At 43.9% G+C, this 20908-nt stretch overlaps 2 protein-coding genes and 1 long non-coding RNA gene across 8 annotated transcripts; 2 read left to right on the top strand and 1 right to left on the bottom strand.

Moving 5' to 3' along the window:
* The first annotated feature begins 1278 nt into the window (after positions 1 to 1278).
* Positions 1279 to 2313, top strand: LOC106600279 (uncharacterized). Of its 2 annotated transcripts, none has more exons than XR_006770212.1 (3): positions 1279 to 1377; positions 1733 to 1872; positions 1992 to 2313. It is a non-coding gene; the product is annotated as an uncharacterized lncRNA (long non-coding RNA). The 2 variants fall into 2 exon arrangements; XR_006770213.1 differs by having other exon boundaries at positions 1318 to 1333.
* A 1334-nt stretch (positions 2314 to 3647) lies between these two features.
* LOC106601194 (ubiquitin carboxyl-terminal hydrolase 37) lies at positions 3648 to 11597 on the bottom strand. 4 transcript variants are annotated; one of them, XM_045720370.1, is made up of 16 exons: positions 11355 to 11595; positions 10584 to 11149; positions 10390 to 10475; positions 10248 to 10290; positions 9951 to 10070; positions 9635 to 9766; positions 6436 to 6574; positions 6172 to 6308; positions 5903 to 5996; positions 5726 to 5805; positions 5323 to 5460; positions 5146 to 5219; positions 4918 to 4985; positions 4681 to 4750; positions 4470 to 4608; positions 3648 to 4253 (listed from the first exon to the last, which is right to left on the bottom strand). In XM_045720370.1, exons 1-16 carry the CDS (start codon positions 11379 to 11381, stop codon positions 4217 to 4219), a joined length of 1950 nt encoding a protein of 649 aa, XP_045576326.1. In that variant the 5' UTR covers positions 11382 to 11595; the 3' UTR covers positions 3648 to 4216. The 4 variants fall into 4 exon arrangements, 3 of the variants coding, with proteins under 3 accessions (XP_045576326.1, XP_045576325.1, XP_045576327.1); XM_045720369.1 differs by having other exon boundaries at positions 4470 to 4750; positions 11355 to 11597; XR_006770203.1 differs by lacking the exon at positions 4918 to 4985 and having other exon boundaries at positions 3649 to 4253; positions 11355 to 11594.
* Positions 11598 to 12393: 796 nt separating this feature from the next.
* rad23aa (RAD23 homolog A, nucleotide excision repair protein a) lies at positions 12394 to 20596 on the top strand. 2 transcript variants are annotated; one of them, XM_014193193.2, is made up of 9 exons: positions 12394 to 12714; positions 13369 to 13530; positions 13649 to 13803; positions 14741 to 14790; positions 14995 to 15116; positions 15493 to 15580; positions 17840 to 17970; positions 18145 to 18306; positions 18453 to 20596. In XM_014193193.2, the coding sequence occupies exons 1-9, from the start codon at positions 12649 to 12651 to the stop codon at positions 18564 to 18566; spliced, it is 1050 nt and encodes a 349-aa protein (XP_014048668.1). In that variant the 5' UTR covers positions 12394 to 12648; the 3' UTR covers positions 18567 to 20596. The 2 variants fall into 2 exon arrangements, with proteins under 2 accessions (XP_014048668.1, XP_014048667.1); XM_014193192.2 differs by having other exon boundaries at positions 12396 to 12714; positions 14989 to 15116.
* Positions 20597 to 20908: the final 312 nt, after the last annotated feature.

Genomic DNA, 20908 nt, shown 5'->3' with positions numbered 1-20908 from the left:
GTGTTCGGCCAGACAAGGGGTCGAGGGGTGTCAGAGATGTTGTAGACGGTTTCAAATGGAAAGAAGAGACAAAGGAAGAATCAAGTTGGTGGTGATCCTTTACGTTCTTCTTCTCCCGGTTTTTCCAAACTGACGCAGTTACCATGCTGGCATCCAATGACGTCAGTTTGGGTGGGATTGGGAACGGCGATGGACAGCGGCTCCCAATCCCGAGGCGAACTCTGCACTTCTTTTTCTGTTTGGAGAAACATTATATAGCTAATATAGTACATAACAAATCAAATAAAAAGATCTTACTTGCTTCACAACAGACCTTGTTATATTTGAACTAGCAGCAAAGGTCACACCCAAACCACATGATCTGAACATAAAATAAAGAACTTGTCGCCCATTGTAACCATAGTTATACCCTCTGTCCCAAATCCTGCCATATGGGACACATAAATAGACAATGAAACAACTAGGAATAGCTGAAAAGAATAGAATATACTCTAAATTGTAACAGAATTAGATCAATTCTAGCCCAGACTAAACATATACCTTTTTACAGCAACACAAACATCCCATTTCAGTGTATTTGTAGACTATGCCTTATTTTGCAGAACATCAAAATATGTTGCCTATTTAACATTGTGATGTCATAACCAAATTATGATGCGCTTGACTACGCGTTACCAGCGTAAATAGCCAACAAATCACACAAACCAAAATGTTGAAAAATAATTTACAAAATGAATTGATCGTGTATTCAGAGTTGTTCCTATTTCATAAAATATACAAAATAACTAGGTTCTTGCCAATAAACCTGTTTTTTTATTGAGAAAACATTTGTCTTCTCTTTCTCCCATGCTCCCTGGGTCACTGACGCATGATTGTATGGGATATAGTAAGAGGCTAGGAAATTCGAAGTACTGTCTATCAGAATCAAAATAACTTTTATTGCCCAAGTGGCCTACATTCACACATTCACAGAATTTGACTCGGTGAATTGGTGCTGCCAGCAATAGACAAATGTAAAGACACATTTACAGCCTATACAATATACAGTAAACATAAAACATATTTATTAGCTTCTATCTTCTTAAAATACTTTAGAGTAATATTTTATTATGGAAAGTAAAATGCCTATTTCACTTCAGTTGACGCTGATCTGATACAGATCGAACGTGTAGCTTTGCAATGGTTGTTAGGATGACCTTTGAAAAAGAAAAGGAGAGCCGCACTCTCTTGCTCAGACTCAATAATTGAATAACCTAATATCCAACGTTCCGACCGACAAGCTGTCTTCATCATTGTATGTTAGGAGGACCTCTGACCGTACCGCATTGAAAAGGTGCCACTCTGCCTAGTGACTGTAAACTAAACAAAAATACTAACGTTAGTACATTTGTTGTATATTTGCTAGATAGCCATATTTGCTAGACAGCCATATTTGCTAGACAGCCATTTGTTGTATATTAGCTAGACAGCCATATTACTAGCTAGCTAGCTAACTACGTTATCTATTTTAGTCAATGCAAGTCTAGTTGGACGATTAATCAGCAATATTCTAGCAGACCTTTACTAGCTAGGTCATAACGAGTGAAAATGGCTAGCTAGCTACATCATGTAAGGTAAACCGCAATGTAAAAAGTTGGGCAATTCAAACAGTCAGTGTTAGCGAGCAACTTTTTGGTTGCACTGTGTTTAACAATTAAAGCAAGGCTGAACAGCTTATTTTTGGTTTCAACAGGTGAAGGTACTGAAGGAGAAGATAACTTCCCAGTGTCTGGACAGAAGCTCATATATGCTGGCAAAATCCTGCAAGATGACACACCTATTAAAGACTACAAAATTGACGAGAAGAATTTCGTTGTAGTTATGGTATCGAAGGTACATTTCCCTAATCCATTTTACTTGGACTCATAATGAGCTGCACCCACCTGTTTTGGGTTACATGATTGTCTGCATAGATGACAGTAACAGCCTGTTTATATCTCCTCTGGAACTAGGCAAAGTCTGCCACAGCTGCTTCAACACCTTCCTCAGAGGCACCCAAGGCCCCTGTCCAGGACTCTGGGTCGTCTGCGGGCCGGCCCCTGCAGCCATCCCTATCCCCCCAGAGGAGCCCACACCTCCAGTCGCAGAGCCCCCAGCTCTGATGTCCTCTTAGTCTTTCCCACAGTAGTTGTGGGTCAAGACTGTCTTCCAAACTGATCTGTGATGTATGGTCTGTTACATTGCCATTCATTGTTCCATTACTTTATTGTATTTGTGGTTACATTCAAATCCTGAGGGAGTGCGTAGATAGACTGTGCACAGACACACAATATTGTTTTAATATTATTAACTTTTTCCACTTTTTACTCAACATGAATGAATGATAGAGATTGCCTCTTATACAGTGCATTCGGAACGTATTCACACCCATTGACTTTTTCCACATTTTGTTACGTTACAGCCTTATTCAAAAAGGATTTAAAAGAATTACAAATCCTCATCAATCTACACACAATACCCCATAATGACAAAGTGAAGACAGGTTTTTAGACATTCTAGCAAATTTATACAAAATAAAAAACAGAAATACTTGTACATCATTGTACATGATTTGGAAAGGCACACCTGTCTATATAAGGTCCCGCAGTTGACAGTGCATGTCAGAACAAAAACCAAGCCATGAGGTCGAAGGAATTGTCCTCCATCATTCCTAAATGGAAGAAGTTTGGAACCTCAGACTCCTAGAGCTGGCTGCCTGGCCAAACTGAGCAATCAGGTGAGAAAGGCCTTGGTCAGGGAGGTGAACAAGAACCTGATGGTCACTCTGACAGAGCTCCAGAGTTCCTCTGTGGAGATTGGAGAACCCTCCAGAAGGACAACCATCTCTGCAGCACTCCACCAATCAGGTCTTTCTGGTAGAGTGGCCAGACGGAAGCCACTTCTCAGCAAAAGGCATATGACAGCACGCTTGGAGTTTGCCAAAAGCCACCTAAAGACTCTCAGACCATGAGAAACAAGATTGAACTCCTTGGCCTGAATGCCAAGCGTCACATCTGGAGGAAACCTGGCACCATTTCTACGGTGAAGTATGGTGGTGGCAGCATCGTGCTGTGGGGATGTTTTTCAGCAGCAGGGACTGGGAGACTAGTCAGAATCGAGGGAAAGATGAACGGCACAAAGTACAGAGAGATGCTTGTTGAAAACCAACTCCAGAGCGTTCAGGATCTCAGACTGGGGCGAAGGGGTCAACTTCCAACAAGACAACGACCATAAGCACACAGCCAAGACAACGCAGGGGTGGCTTGGGGACAAGTCTCTGAGTGGCCCAGCCAGAGCCCAGACTTTAACCTGATTGAACATCTCTGGAGACCTGAAAATAGCTGTGCAGCGATTCTCCCCATCCAACCTGACAGAGCTTGAGAGGATCTGCAGAGAAGAATGGGAGAAACTCCCCAAATACAGGTGTGCTAAGCTTGTAGCGTCATACCCAAGAAGACTCGAGGGTGTAATCGCTGCCAAAGGTGCTTCAACAAAGTACTGAGTAAAGGGTCTGAATACTTATGTAAATGTGATAGTTAAGCTTTTTGTTTTCTTTATACATTTGCAAAAAATTCTAAAAACCTGTTTTTGCTGTCATTATGGGGTAGATTGATGAGAAGAAGAACAACAATTTAATCCATTTTAGAATAAGGCTGTAACTTAACAAAATGTGGAAAAAGTCAAGGGGTCTGAATACTTTCTGAATGCACTGTAGGTGCAGTTATTAACTACCATGTACAGTAAAGGAAAATGAATTGCACTAGGTAGGTGAGATGTTTTATATTTATATAAACAGTGGATAGCCTACAGTGGTGTAGGCTGTTTCTTCTGGTGGTCTAGGGCAGCCTGATGGTGGTCTAGGGCAGCTTGATGGTGGTCTAGGGCAGCTTGATGGTGGTCTAGGGCAGCTTGATGGTGGTCTAGGGCAGCTTGATGGTGGTCTAGGGCAGCTTGATGGTGGTCTAGGGCAGCTTGATGGTGGTCTAGGGCAGCTTGATGGTGGTCTAGGGCAGCTTGATGGTGGTCTAGGGCAGCTTGATGGTGGTCTAGGGCAGCTTGATGGTGGTCTAGGGCAGCTTGATGGTGGTCTAGGGCATCCTAATTCGATGAATCTGATGTTTCTTGGTGTGCGGTAGGTGCTACTCCAGGTGGTCCCTGAGCGCTGTGCCCCTAACGATGGGTTCTCCTGGTGCTTCTCCTAGTAGTGAGGGGCCTGGTCTCCTTCACCTGCTCCACTACAATGAGAAATGACAGGGAGATCTTACATGTACATACAATGTCTGGAAAATAACACATACAGAGGGATTACACGTTAAAGGGATAACTCTTAATGCGTGGTCAATTAATCATCTTTCTAGCTTTGGTGAACACTTTTTTTTTTCTTGATGACTCATTGTCGTGATTGACTCCATTTGTGGCATTCTTCTCAAATGTGTGGGCTAGAGCCTTACCTGCAGACATAGAACAGGATGTAGGCAGTCTGTGCCGTTGCCCTCAGCACAGTGGCCTCATCTGTCCTCAAGACATGTGCGTCATCCAGGCAGAGCCACCCACTGCCACGGCTGTCCAAAACATCACTGATGTAGTGGCCTAGGGAACAAGGGAAACAGAATAGAGTGTACATTAAGCTTTCAGAATTGTGTGTGCGTGCGTGCATTTTACCTGTACACATGTTGTCTCCCAGATGTGAGATCACACTTGACAATTTGTAGATATTGTCTGGCTGGTGTCTCTGTAAGGAAACACATTTAATAATAGGATTGTTATTTTGTCTACAGGATAGGGGTGCCTTCTATAACTGCCTTATCTTGATCCGCCCACTATCTCAACTGGATGGAATTATCTCTCTCTCTATTTCTCTCTCTCTCTCTCTCTCTCTATTTCTCTCTCTCTCCTCACCAGAGCGGCTGCCTGCTGCTCTTTCTCACTAACAGCTGGTTTCTCTAGCTGGTCAGAGGAATTTGAAGCTGGTGGGGGTATATCAAATATAGTGTAAATGCAAACCAGAAAGTGAAGTGGAAACCTATCAACAAATATACTCTTAACTTCAGCTTCTGACTTGCTTTCCTCAATAGTCCTGTTTCATGAGAGGGTGTTCTGCATGATGTCAGTAACACAATGTCCTACCTGGTCTATCAAGGGTGCCTTTCGGGGAGTTTGCAGGTGTGTTGTCCATGTTGTTTTTCCCCATGGAGCTTGCCCTGTGTAAATTGATGGCATTGAAAAGAAATATGTAGTGTGTGAAAATCATGGTGTGTGTTGGCTACCCAATGTGCAATGTCCCCAAACAGAGTCTAAACCAACCTGGCTCCATGCTGGACAGGGGCTGTCGCCCCACATACGGCTGGGAGGGTCAGTTCTGCAGGGATGGATATGGGATCATCCACCTTCTCTGGCTCCCAGTTGCCTGCAGTAAACCGCTTGATATGAAGCATTAGGACCCTGCTCAGAGACAGACAGGCATTCACACACACAGACAGACGGACAGAGGCAGACAGGCATTCACATAAACAGACGACCAGGCAGGCATTCACATACACAGACGACCAGGCAGGCATTCACATACACAGACGACCAGGCAGGCATTCACATACACAGACGACCAGGCAGGCATTCACACAGACAAAGGCATCAGTCTTGTACTCAAATCAATAACCCAGTTTGGTGAGTTAGATCAGGACTGTCAATTGTAATCTGAGGGACTCACCGGGGCAGCGTGAGGAAGTGCCTAGTCACAGATGCCATGCTGCCTGAGCACACCCTGCATGCACACTCTAATGCAGATGGCTAGGTAACAAAGCATAGCAATACAATTATGAACATGACATTAATGATAGTGTTCCTTGACATACTCACTAACTCTTGGTTGAAGCTAAGTGCTGACCTTAAAGTAGAGGTCCAGGCTGTGTGTCAGGTCTTGGCTCAGGTTCAGTGACAGGTGATTGTAATCCTCCTGACCATACACTATAACTCCACAGCTTCAGAGGTACGGAGAGAAATGCATCAGCTCTCCAACACAAACCTTTTGATCCCTCTACACACTAACTATCTTAATGCTTTACCTCTGTATCCTGCATGTTATGCTGACATTAAACCTCCTCACAAATGTGATGAAGACATCAAGGTACACCATATACAAATGACAGCTGTTACCTGGTGCAGGTACGGAAAGTCTTCAGCTTGAATTCTAACTGCTTCACGGGGCAGGTGTATGGCTCTGGGGAGCCCTTTAATGCCATACCCTCCTCCTTCAGCTGAAAGAGGAGGAGCAACACACATTCATGGGCATCCTAAGAGAAGAATGGGAAAGAAACAGAAAATACATCAACAACTACAACTGAAACAGAGCTAAGGAAAAAGATTGTCACGTGTCCCAGGTTTATTGTTAAGTGAGTCTTTTAGCATATAATATCTTACCTGTTCACCGTCGTCCTCATAGTCCTCATTGACAACGGAGAGACAGCGCTTGACTGTTTGAAGGATTTTCATCTTTTCCTTTTTCTTAGCATTGACAGTGCCTCCAGAAAGCCTTGCCTGATGTAACTCGGCAAAGCAGCTGTGGAGGGAGACAAAGAGCATGCATTCAGGTTTCACTCTCTCACTTTGGCCACAGATTAACTCTGTGCTTCTACTTTAGCCTCTGATCAAATATGATTCAACTGATTCCTGATTGTGACAGGAAATCATCTCTGGTGTTAATCAGTAGCTGAGTTGGGTGTGGTTTTATCTTAAAAATCATATGAGGCACTAAGAGTGTACAAAAGACAGTATGTATACATACATACATACATACATACAGTACACTGAACAAAAATATAAATGCAACATGTGAAGTGTTGGTCCCATGTTTCATGAGCTGAAATAAAAGATCCCAGAAATGTTCCATATGTACAAAAAGCTTATTTCTCTCAAATTCTGTGCACAAATTTGTTAACATCCCTGTTAGTGAGCATTTATCCTTTGCCAAGATAATCCATCCACCTGACAGGTGGTATATCAAGAAGCTGATTAAACAGCATGATCATCACACAGGTACACAGGTAAACCTTGTGCTGAGGACAATAAAAGGCCACTCTAAAATGTGCAGTTTTGTTACACAACACAGATGTCACAGGTTTTGAGGGAGTGTGCAATTGGCATGCTGACAGCAGGAATGTCCACCAGAGCTGTTGCCAGAGAATTGAATGTTAATTTCTATACCATAAGCCATCTCCAACATTGTTTTAGAGAATTTGGCAGTACGTCCAACCGGCCTCCCAACCGCAGACCACGTGTAACCACACAAGCCCAGGACCTCCACATCCAGCTTCTTCACCGGCGGCATCGTCTGAGGGGGTGCTGAGGAGTATTTCTGTCTGTAATAAAGCCCTTTTGTGGGGGAAATCTCATTCTGATCGGCTGGGCCTAACTCCCCAGTGGTTGGGCCTACGCCCTCCCAGCCCCACCCATGGCTGTGCCCTTGCTCAGTCGTGAAATCCATACATTATGGCCTAATGAATTTATTTCAATAGACTAATTTCCTTATATGAATTGTAACAGAGTAAAATCTTTCAAATTGTTGCATGTTGCATTTATATACACTGCTCAAAAAAATAAAGGGAACACTAAAATAACAGATCCTAGATCTGAATGAATTAAATAATCTTATTAATACTTTTTTCTTTACATAGTTGAATGTGCTGACAACAAAATCACACAAAAATAATCAATGGAAATCCAATTTATCAACCCATGGAGGTCTGGATTATGAGTCACACTCAAAATTAAAGTGGAAAACCACACTACAGGCTGATCCAACTTTGATGTAATATCCTTAAAACAAGTCAAAATGAGGCTCAGTAGTGTGTGTGGCCTCCATGTGCCTGTATGACCTCCCTACAACGCCTGGGCATGCTCCTGATGAGGTGGCGGATGGTCTCCTAAGGGAGCTCCTCCCAGACCTGGACTAAAGCATCCGCCAACTCCTGGACAGTCTGTGGTGCAACGTGGCATTGGTGGATGGAGCGAGACATGATGTCCCAGATGTGCTCAATTGGATTCAGGTCTGGGGAACGGGCGGGCCAGTCCATAGCATCAATGCCTTCCTCTTGCAGGAACTGCTGACACACTCCAGCCACATGAGGTCTAGCATTGTCTTGCATTAAGAGGAACCCAGGGCCAACCGCACCAGCATATGGTCTCACAAGGGGTCTGAGGATCTCATCTCGGTACCTAATGGCAGTCAGGCTACCTCTGGCGAGCACATGGAGGGCTGTGCGGCCCCCCAAAGAAATGCCACCCCACACCATGACTGACCCACCGCCAAACCGGTCATTCTGGAGGATGTTGCAGGCAGCAGAACGTTCTCCACGGCGTCTCCAGACTCTGTCACGTCTGTCACATGTGCTCAGTGTGAACCTGCTTTCATCTGTGAAGAGCACAGGGCGCCAGTGGTGAATTTGCCAATCTTGGTGTTCTCTGGCAAATGCCAAACAACCTGCACGGTGTTGGGCTGTAAGCACAACCCCCACCTGTGGACGTCGGGCCCTCATACCACCCTCATGGAGTCTGTTTCTGACCGTTTTGAGCTGACACATGCACATTTGTGGCCTCCTGGAGGTAATTCTGCTGGGCTCTGGCAGTGCTCCTCCTGCTCCTCCTTGCACAAAGGCGGAGGTAGCGGTCCTGCTGCTGGGTTGTTGCCCTCCTACGGCCTCCTCCATGTCTCCTGATGTACTGGCCTGTCTCCTGGTAGCGCCTCCATGCTCTGGACACTACGCTGACAGACACAGCAAACCTTCTTGCCACAGCTCGCATTGATGTGCCATCCTGGATGAGCTGCACTACCTGAGCCACTTGTGTGGGTTGTAGACTCCGTCTCATGCTACCACTAGAGTGAAAGCACCGCCAGCATTCAAAAGTGACCAAAACATCAGCCAGGAAGCATAGGAACTGAGAAGTGGTCTGTGGTTACCACCTGCAGAACCACTCCTTTATTGGGGGTGTCTTGCTAATTGCCTATAATTTCCACCTGTTGTCTATTCCATTTGCACAACAGCATGTGAAATTTATTGTCAATCAGTGTTGCTTCCTAAGTGGACAGTTTGATTTCACAGAAGTGTGATTGACTTGGAGTTACATTGTGTTGTTTAAGTGTTCCCTTTATTTTTTTGAGCAGTATATTTGTTTAGTATACATAGATAGATAGATAGATAGATAGATAGATAGATAGATATAATTAGATAGATAGATAGATAGATAGATAGATAGATAGATAGATAGATAGATAGATAGATAGATAGATAGATAGATACATACATACATACATACATACATACATACATACATACTGTACATACTGTACATACATACCACAGGAGGTTGATGGCACCTTAATTGGTAATGGCTGGAGCGGAATCAGTGGAATGCTATCAAATACATCAAACATATGGTTTCTATGTGTTTGATGCCATTCCATTTGCTCCATTACAGACATCATTACGAGCCGTCCTCCCCTCAGCAGCCTCCACTGACACATACATTGAGTCGGGACTTGTGTACTGTAACTATAAGCGTCTAGATGGGTGGGTCAGTGTGTGTACAGGTGGGACAGGAGAGTGAAAGCGAGGCTGTATACCATAGCAGTTTAGAGGAGGGGGAGGAACTCCAGGTGTCCTGCTGTCTCAGGATGTCTCTGCAAAATGCTGGCAGCCCCAGCAGGCACTGCAGAGCAGAGTTCATGAAGCAGGTGTTGCCAATATTAGGCAACCTGTGGGAAAGAAGCCATCAGTTACACACTAATATCTGAACAGTGGACCAAAGGTAAACTAATGAATGGATTTGTAAGGCATGAACGCAAGATAACTCTGAATACCACACAGAATTATTTAAAACAAAAAGCAGAGCTCAGAGATAAGAGTAGGTGTGTGTGTGTAGATGTGTGTGTGTTTTACCCGAGGAGCTTGGTGTTGTCTTCGCCCTCGCCTGTGCAGCTCTGCTCCCCCAGCTGGGTGCTACTCTTGCTGAACAGGTTTGGGAGGCGAGCCATGGCTTCCCGAGGCCTGACCAATGGCCTGGAGGAAGAGAGACTGGTTAGAGGCCTCAGTAGCAGTAGCTCGACACCAATCGGTCTGTTTGAACACTGTTTTAATGTACAAGCATACAGATATTCCTTACCATGTCATGGTGTGAGTGACCACTCTTATGTAGAGTCGAGTGAGATGAAGGTGGCTATTGTCTACAGTACTTACCTCTCCAAGGAGACAGAGGAATCCCTCAGGTCAATGGAGGCCTCTGCAGAGAGAGACCGAGAGACGGACAGCGGTAAGAAAGAAGCTTTGTCAAAGATGAATTGAGAAAAATAGCACCAACAAATGGCACCCGTTTACAGACCTGCGATGCCAGCAAATCGGGGTACCATTCTCTTTGTCTGTGGAACAAATGCCCCCACCTCTTTGACCTCAGAGCTCATAAGATCTCTGTAAAGACACACAGACATATGCATTAGGTTAGCTATATTATATTGGCTTTTTCATTTCAATTCAATGGTGTTGGTTGGCATGAAATTTGATGTCAGGCTGCAGTACCTGGCAGTCTCACTGTCTTTGTTGGTCTCTCCATGGTGGTCCAGGGGGTTTGGAGAGGAGGACTGGGGGGCAGGGGAGGAGACGTGGGTTGTGGAGGAAGGGCAGGCAGGACTGGGGGGAGTGGCAGAGGAGGATGACTGAGTTGAGACAGCCAGGGAAACAGAGGAAGCACTAAAAGGGGAGGAGGTCTGTGATCCTTCCTCTGAAGAAGAAGAAGAAGAGACAGATGACATGTGGAGAGAGGAGAGGGAAGAGAGGCTGAAGAACTTGGAGAGAGTGGAAGGGGATCTGGCAGGGGATCCAGGGGGTGAGGGGGATGCAGCGCCGATTGGTGTTCGGCCAGACAAGGGGTCGAGGGGTGTCAGAGATGTTGTAGACGGTTTCAAATGGAAAGAAGAGACAAAGGAAGAATCAAGTTGGTGGTGATCCTTTACGTTCTTCTTCTCCCGGTTTTTCCAAACTGACGCAGTTACCATGCTGGCATCCAATGACGTCAGTTTGGGTGGGATTGGGAACGGCGATGGACAGCGGCTCCCAATCCCGAGGCGAACTCTGCACTTCTTTTTCTGTTTGGAGAAACATTATATAGCTAATATAGTACATAACAAATCAAATAAAAAGATCTTACTTGCTTCACAACAGACCTTGTTATATTTGAACTAGCAGCAAAGGTCACACCCAAACCACATGATCTGACCATAAAATAAAGAATATAATATACTCTAAATTGTAACAGAATTAGATCAATTCTAGCCCAGACTAAACATATACCTTTTTACAGCAACACAAACATCCCATTTCAGTGTATTTGTAGACTATGCCTTATTTTGCAGAACATCAAAATATGTTGCCTATTTAACATTGTGATGTCATAACCAAATTATGATGCGCTTGACTACGCGTTACCAGCGTAAATAGCCAACAAATCACACAAACCAAAATGTTGAAAAATAATTTACAAAATGAATTGATCGTGTATTCAGAGTTGTTCCTATTTCATAAAATATACAAAATAACTAGGTTCTTGCCAATAAACCTGTTTTTTTATTGAGAAAACATTGTCTTCTCTTTCTCCCATGCTCCCTGGGTCACTGACGCATGATTGTATGGGATATAGTAAGAAGCTAGGAAATTCGAAGTACTGTCTGTCGTCTATCAGAATCAAAATAACTTTTATTGCCCAAGTGGCCTACCTTCACACATTCACAGAATTTGACTCGGTGAATTGGTGCTGCCAGCAATAGACAAATGTAAAGACACATTTACAGCCTATACAATATACAGTAAACATATTTATTAGCTTCTATCTTCTTAAAATACTTTAGAGTAATATTTTATTATGGAAAGTAAAATGCCTATTTCACTTCAGTTGACGCTGATCTGATACAGATCGAACGTGTAGCTTTGCAATGGTTGTTAGGATGACCTTTGAAAAAGAAAAGGAGAGCCGCACTCTCTTGCTCAGACTCAATAATTGAATAACCTAATATCCAACGTTCCGACCGACAAGCTGTCTTCATCAGGGTATGTTAGGAGGACCTCTGACCGTACCTCATTGAAAAGGTGCCACTCTGCCTAGTGACTGTAAACTAAACAAAAATACTAACGTTAGTACATTTGTTGTATATTTGCTGTTCTGTACACCCAGTTGGTCGCCACCGCACCGGTCACAACTGTCAACAGATCATGCCATAAATGCAAAGCATCGTTTGTTCTCGCAAAGTAGACTCTAGATCCTATTACCACCTGGATGAACTGGCACCCCAGGTGTGTGATTACACCGGGATATTCATATGATTGACCAGTTAGTGGTTGTAGCAATCAGACTCAGAGAGCGCTCGAGGCTGCAAGTTGGGCAGCAAACCGTTACACTGCACCTACTTCTGAGTTTTGTGTCATCAAAGATGGCGATTTGCTGAGTGCTCATGGACACATCTCATGGTCATGGATAAATATTCTCTTGCTTGAACTTGTGGTTAAATGTAGTTTCTGTTTTACTTTTGAATATTTTAAAACACAGCTGTAATCGAAGCGCAAAGGGAAAATAGCGTTAGCTACCGCAACAATGCAAATCACGCTAAAAACACTGCAACAGCAGACCATTCAAATTGACATAGACCCAGATCAAACGGTAAGTGCCCATTTGTTCTTTTTATCTAGCCCGCTTGGCTAACTATTTTCTTTGTTATTTGCACGAAAGACCAAATGAATTGGTCCCAGATGATCAATTCGGATAATACAACTAACAGGCTAACGCTAGCTAGCTAGATGTTATTGACACCCCTAGCATTAGCTAACTAGCTAGTTCTTAGTCTTAGCTTTCCAGCATGACATAGCTAAAGCAAACTAGCTTGCAAGCTAATGTGTGTCAATTTGCTAATCCAATGTTGAGTCTCATTATTAGCTAGCTAGGTAAATTATTATCCTCTAAAACATCAGCTTGCTACATGACTAGCCAACGTTAGTTATCCCTCATCGCGTTAATGTGAGTTTAAGCCAACTATCTAGCGTTAGCTAGACAGCCATATTACTAGCTAGTTAGCTAACTACGTTATCTATTTTAGTCTATGCAAGTCTAGTTGGACGATTAATCAGCAATATTATAGCAGACATTTACTAGCTAGGTCATAACGAGTGAAAATGGCTAGCTAACTACATCATGTAAGGTAAACCGCAATGTAAAAAGTTGGGCAATTCAAACAGTCAGTGTTAGCGAGCAACTTTTTGGTTGCACTGTGTTTAACAATTAAAGCAAGGCTGAACAGCTTCTTTTTGGTTTCAACAGGTGAAGGCATTGAAGGAGAAGATAGAAGCAGAAAGGGGGAAAGATAACTTCCCAGTGTCTGGACAGAAGCTCATATATGCTGGCAAAATCCTGCAAGATGACACACCTATTAAAGACTACAAAATTGACGAGAAGAATTTCGTTGTAGTTATGGTATCGAAGGTACATTTCCGAATCCATTTTACTTGGACTCATAATGAGCTGCACCCACCTGTTTTGGGTTACATGATTGTCTGCATAGATGACAGTAATAGCCTGTTTATATCTCCTCTGGAACTAGGCAAAGTCTGCCACAGCTGCTTCAACACCTTCCTCAGAGGCACCCAAGGCCCCTGTCCAGGACTCTGGGTCGTCTGCGGGCCCGGCCCCTGCAGCCATCCCTATCCCCCCAGAGGAGCCCACACCTTCAGTCGCAGAGCCCCCAGCTCCAGCCAGGTAGGCAGACAGAAGACAGCTGTAGAACTGATATTAACCTATGATTTGGTAGACAGTCTGCCAAATTGGAGAGCGTAATAAAGTAATCTTGAGGCCTGTTCAGGAGGGTAGAGCATTGCAGAACTCTTAACATAGACACATTTTGTGTAGGACAAATATATCCTAAACATTATTCAACATTTCTTAGTTTTTTTCATCTTACTGAATACACCCCCTGTAGTCCCTGTAGCTCAGTTGGTAGAGCATGGTGTTTGCAACTCAAGGATAGTGGGTTCATTTCCCGGGACTACCCATAGGGAAAATGTATGAACGCATGACTAAGTCGCTTTGGATAAAAGCGTTTGCTAAATGGCATATTATTTACGGACACAATTGTTTTATTTTACTTTTATTTAACCAGGTAGGCTATTTGATAACAAGTTCTCATTTGCAACTGCGACCTGGCCAAGATAAAGCAAAGCAGTTCGACACATACAACAACACAGAGTTACACATGGAATAAACAAACATGCAATCAATAATACAGTACAAAAAGTCTATATACAGCATGTGCAAATGAGGTAGTATAAGGGAGGTAAGGCAATAAATAGGCCATGGTGGCGAAGTAATTACAATATAGAAATTAAACACTGGAATGGTAGCATGTGCAGAAGATGAATGTGCAAGTAGAGATACTGGGGTGCAAAGGAGCAAGATAAATAAATACAGTATGGGGATGAGGTAGTTGGATGGGCTATGTACAGATGGGCTATGTACAGATGCAGTGATCAGTGAGCTGCTCTGACAGCTGGTGCTTAAAGCTTGTGAGGGAGATTAGTCTCCAGCTTTAGTGATTTTTTTGCAGTTCGTTCCAGTCATTGGCAGCAGAATATACAATATACCACTGAATGTTTTGAATGGGTTGACTGGATTTTTGACCCTGTCGTTCTGTTTGCAGTTCCGACCCCAGTGTGGAGGTCCAGGGGGGAGATGCCTCCTCTGCCTTGGGTGAGTGATGGACTTCGACCTGGATATGTGAATAATGTGTCAGTGTGGAATGTATCTGCTGTGTTGCTAGATTGATGTTAGCAAGTAGTATGGGCATGGGGATTTGTAAGATGCCTTCTAGCAGCTATGTGTTTATGGGTGTAAATATTGTCCATTGTAACTCGGGTAGATAGTTAACAACTTGTTTATTTTGGTCAGTGACAGGAGCGGAGTATGAGATCATGCTGGCAGAGATCATGTCTATGGGTTATGAGAGGGAGAGAGTGGTAGCTGCTCTCCGGGCCAGCTTCAACAACCCACATCGGGCCGTGGAGTACCTCCTCACTGTGAGAACCGTCAACACACAACTACCTAGCATGCACAATACTGTGCAACCAGGCACCATACACCATGACTCTGCAAAATGACACTGAACAATAGCCCCAAAAAAGTCCATGAATGCTAAATTACACTGTACAGCATGGCACCATATTTGATGAGTCTTTAACATGGCAGCATGTACAATGTCTCAGCAAAATTACACCAGCACTGTGCGACATCAGCTTTCAGAATACAGTTTAACACTGGTGTACAAAATTTTTACCAGAAACACTATTACAGCACAGTGATGCTATAAAATAGTTTTATATGTACCCTCAGCTTAGAACCAGCCTGTCCGTTAGTGCTGTGTGTGTGAGAGTATGTGCTGCTGTGTGTTTCCAGGGCATTCCTAGCAGTCCGGTCCAAGAGACTAATCCCCCAGCACAGCTTCCTGCATCTGCCCGCACAGAGACTCCTACTGTAGCTGAGGGTGAGACCATCTGCCTATAGCTCTGCTATAGTATTACATCTACTGTACAGTGCATTTTGGAAATGTTTTCAGACCACTTGACTTTTTACATGTTTTGTTACGTTACAGCCTTATTCTAAAATGAAATGTTTTTTTCCCCGGATCAATCTACACACAATACCCCACAATAGCAAAGCAAAAACATGATTTTAATAAATAAAATAAAAAGATTACATTTACATAAGTATTCAGACCCTTTACTCAGAACTTTGTTGAAGCACCTTTGGCAGCGATTACAGCCTCGAGTCTTCTTAGGTATGACGCTAGGGTCGTTATCTTGTTGGAAGGTGAACCTTCACCCCAGTCCTGAGGTCCTAACCTGCTCCAGAGCACTCTTCATCAAGGATCTCTCTACTTTGCTCTGTTCATCTTTCTCTTGATCCTTACTGGTCTCCCAGTCCCTGCCGCTGAAAAACATCCCCACAGCATGATGCAGCCACCACCATGCTTCACCGTAGGGATGGTACCAGGTTTCCTCCAGACGTGACGCTTGGCATTCAGGCCAAAGAGTTCAATCTTCAAATCAAAGTTTATTTGGCACGTGCGCTGAATACAACAGGTGTAGACCTTACAGTGAAATGCTTACTTACAGGCTCTAACCAATAGTGCAAAAAAAGGTATTAGGTGAACAATGGGTAAGTAAAGAAGTAAAACAACAGTAAAAAGACAGGCTATAAAAGTAGCGAGGCTACATACAGACACCGGTTAGTCAGGCTGATTGATTGGTTAGTCAGGCACACAATTCAAATGGTCTGGGTAGCCATTTGATTACCTGTTCAGGAGTCTTATGGCTTGGGGGTAGAAACTTTTGAGAAGCCTTTTTGTCCTAGACTTGGCACTCCGGTACTGCTTGCCATGCGGTAGTAGAGAGAACAGTCTATGACTGGGGTGGGTGGGGTTTTTGACAATTCTTAGGGCCTTCCTCTGACACCGCCTGGTGTAGAGGTCCTGGATGGCAGGAAGCTTAGCCCCAGTGATGTACTGGGCCGTACGCACTACCCTCTGTAGTGCCTTGCGGTCAGAGGGCGAGCAATTGATGCTCGTGATGCAACCAGTCAGGATGCTCTCGATGTTGCAGCTGTAGAACCTTTTAAGGATCTCAGGACCTGTGCCAAATCTTTTGAGTTTCCTGAGGGGGAATAGGCTTTGTCGTGCCCTCTTCACGACTGTCTTGGTGTGTTTGGACCATTCTAGTTTGTTGTTGATGTGGACACCAAGGAACTTGAAGCTCTCTACCTGCTCCACTACAGCCCCATCGATGAGAATGGGGGCGTGCTCGGTCCTCCTTTTCCTGTAGTCCACAATAATCTCCTTAATCTTGGTTTCATCAGACCAGAGAATCTTGTTTCTCATGGTCTGAGAGTCCTTTAGGTACCTTTTGGCAAACTCCAAGTGGGCTGTCATGTGCCTTTGACTGAGGTGCGGCTTCCGTCTGGCCACTCTACCATAAATTCCTGATTGATGGAGTGCTGCAGAGATGGTTTTCCTTCTAGAAGATTCTCCCATGTCCACAGAGGAACTCTGGAGCTCTGTCAGTGACCATCGGTTTCTTAGTCACCTCCCTGACCAAGGCCCTTCTATCCCGATTACTCAGTTTGGCCAGGTGGCTAGCTCTAGGAAGAGTCTTGGTGGTTCAAAACTTCTTCCATTTAAGAATGATGGAGGCCACTGTGTTCTTGGGGACCTTCAATGCTGCAGAACTTGTTTGGTACTCTTCCCCAGATCTGTGCCACAACACAATCCTGTCTCAGAGCTCTACGGACAATTCCTTCGACCTCATGGCTTGGTTTTTGCTCTGACATGCATTGTCAACTGTAGGACCTTATATAGACAGGTGAGTGCCTTTCCAATCAAGTTGTAGAAACATCTCAAAGATGATCAATGGAAATAGGATGCACCTGAGCTCAATTTCAAGTCTCATAGCAAAGGTCTGAAAAATGATTAGCAAAAAAAAATCTAAAACCTGTTTTCACTTTGTCATTATTGGGTATTGTGTGGAGATTGATGAGGAAAACATTTATTTAATCAATTTTAGAATACGGCTGTAACATAACAACGTGGAAAAAGTCAAGGGGTCTGAATACTTTCCAAATGCACTGCATATCAGATTGTTGGAAAGATGGGAATGGTTTATGTGCATTTTCCGAAGTAAGTGTTGTATCTACATCTACTGTATGTTTCAACATGTGCTCTTCTGTAAACATTCTGTATGTGTTGCAGGAGAAAACCCTCTGGAGTTCCTGCGTTCCCAGCCTCAGTTCCAGAGCATGAGGCAGGTGATCCAGCAAAACCCCTCACTGCTGCCAGCTCTACTCCAACAGCTTGGCCGGGAGAACCCACAGCTTCTACAGGTAACACACATACACCATGCACTACACACACTGATGGCACCACCACTCATACTAGCTTGCGTCACACACTCCCTATAGTGATACCTCCCAGGTTTTGTGATTTCACAATGCATGTTCTGCTTGTTGCTGATTGCTGTCTACTTATCTTTCCCTATTGATTAAACTCAACAACAGCAAATCAGCCAGTACCAGGAGCTGTTCATCCAGATGCTGAATGAGCCGGCGGGGGAGGTAGGAGACGTGCCTGAGGTGGGGGACTTGGGTGCTGCAGTGGAGGAGGGAGCTCCAGTCAACTACATTCAGGTCACGCCTCAGGAGAAGGAAGCCATCGAGAGGGTGAGGGGAGCTAAAGACCTCTCAATGCACTGTTTAGTGCATAAGATGGCTTCAACTGACAAGGAGACTAGCTAAGAAATGCATACATTGTGACCTTTCTGGTGAGAAATTGTAATGTTCTGTGTTTTTTTTCTCTCCTGTCTCAGTTAAAAGCGTTGGGTTTCCCCGAGGCACTGGTGATCCAGGCCTACTTTGCCTGTGAAAAGAACGAGAACCTAGCGGCCAACTTCCTCCTGAACCAGGGCTTTGAGGATGAATGAGAGGCGCTGGCCTGCCCTCCTCTCCAGCCGAGCACAAGGACTACACCCCACTGTAGAGCAACAATCTTCAGGTCATTTCAGAGGGAGGGGGGGGTCTTACAAGCTACACAAAGTATATGTTGATCTATGGGTGAAAGAGGAATAATGAAATCCACTTGAATTCCAATGGAATGTGTGGGATTTGTTTAGGGCAGATATATAGAGAGATTTTAGAAGAGCTTTGGGAACGGGAGGGAGGGGGCTGAAGGGTTTGCGGTGTGTGTGTGTGTACAGGTGGATGCCATTCAATTAAGGTGCAAAGTCATTGATATGCATATCTAAGCTTGTTGATGCTGTAGCTGGATGTAATGGAAGCACATTCTCCTTGATGCACTTCTACAATGTTGGTGTATTGAGGCAAGAGGGGAAAGGGAAACTAAATTGATGGTCATGAAGAGTCCGCTTGTGGTCTGTTCACTTGATTGCACCAGTCCCTCACATTTCCTTTGCCATTCAAAAACCAACCACATAGCAAAACACATTTCTCATCCCATGATAGTCATACAGGCAAGTACATTTTGCCAGCGGCCAGGCCAAGTTATTTATGAGGTCCCCTCACTTCACCTCAAAGCTAGCGCTTTTAGTTTTCACTCAGATATCCATGATCTCTCTGGGTGTGGAAATGCTCAACATCCTGAGTAAATTGAGCGGTATAGAACAACCAAAATGGCAAATGGATGTGTGTATGCTCACATAACCGTACAGGTACATTACTGTGTGGATGTTTTGCTGAAAGGTGCAGTCCTCTCTAGTGTTACGTCTCTGATGAGCTGAGCAACGCTGACCTTACCTTTACATATAATCCTCTGAAGGGGGGAGAGAGAGAGATGGCAGGGACCAGTCCTGGGATGCTGGAGTTACTCACTTACCTCCTTCCTAAGGCTGAGTTGTAGACACACCACCTTTCTCATAGGATCTGATTAATAGTACACACGAAGTGCAGCTCAAATACAACGGGACCAGCTGGTCTTGAGACACCTAAGGGCTGGATTCAACTCGTATCGTGTAAAAATGTAAGGGTAATTTCCTGTTGAGCCGACATATGCAGTATTTACCATGAGTGCAGTCTCGGCGACCGTGGGAACATTGCCTTTAAATTGTCAATAGCACTATAAAGCGGATATTCAGCACTACGGATTGAATAGAGCCCAAAATGTCCAGTCGGAACAAGGGTCCACATGAAGGTTGTCCATATAAAGTCTTTATTAAACCAGGACCCAGTCATAGCCAATCATTGTCATCATCCACAGCCTGAATGAGCCTATTCAGACTATTCAACAGTCTTTAGTGAGGAGGTGAATCTGAAGTTTCAACCGGCTATTGCCTAGCTTTAACCACCTGTTTCCAACTGAGATAGTAAAACATGAGGCTTGGTTGACCCATGCCTTATTACACTAAGGATTCTCAGTGTTTTGAGATGTTGCTATTGTGGGTTTTCTGAGGGAACGGAGGGTACCAAGAAATGTGTGGTTTTATGAATACTCACTTATCAAGGTATGTTGTCTCTAACTTAACATGGCAGGAGTTTAATGGGTCTATGAAGAGACAAGCTTTTATGAGTTTGGATTGAACAGATGCATTCAAATGTATTGACTCCCTTGCACAGAATTTCCTGTTTTCTCTTTTCAAAACTGGTTTAATGGCTATTTTTACCCTGCAGGCACCTTCAACTTGCCACAAGTAGGATCAATTACACTTGCCGAGAATCACTTGCCTCAAACCAAATTCATTGTGAATTTAGTTCATGCCATTGACTTAAGAGAAACATTTCAGTTTTGATTTATTTATTGGACCTATGAAACAAATGAACATGAGAACAAAGCTTTCAATCTCAACTTATTTTAAAGGAATAGTGAATCATGAATAGTGATCATGCCAATATGTTTGACTGCATCTTTTTTTGTGAACATGGCTTTCACAGACACTGGCATTTTACAGCATCAACATGATACGCTTCAATGCTCAGCTTCATTAAACATCAATATGTCATGGCTTATTTTTTTATTTCATGCTAAACACTCCCGTATGCACCACATTCTTGGTCTGGACAATGAATGAGGCCAACTGAAATTAAACTAAACTTGATCTTATGGAATACAAAGTATTACAGGAAATGTAATTTATACACACTCCGGTTCAAGTCCAGGCATTTTGGTATCATGTAGGAATAAGTAGTGCTACTCCTGTGGACTTGACCCTCCATTATCAGTATCGGTAAGTAGATTTTCTGATAAGCAGTGGAACTATTTTGGCCTCTTACCCCACTCTATAACATGATGCATCTCTAGGGTTCTCATCCCCAG

This window comes from Salmo salar, chromosome ssa06 (assembly GCF_905237065.1).
Source record: "Salmo salar chromosome ssa06, Ssal_v3.1, whole genome shotgun sequence".
Classification (NCBI taxonomy): domain Eukaryota; kingdom Metazoa; phylum Chordata; class Actinopteri; order Salmoniformes; family Salmonidae; genus Salmo; species Salmo salar.
This window is presented reverse-complemented; position numbering and strand designations above follow the sequence as displayed.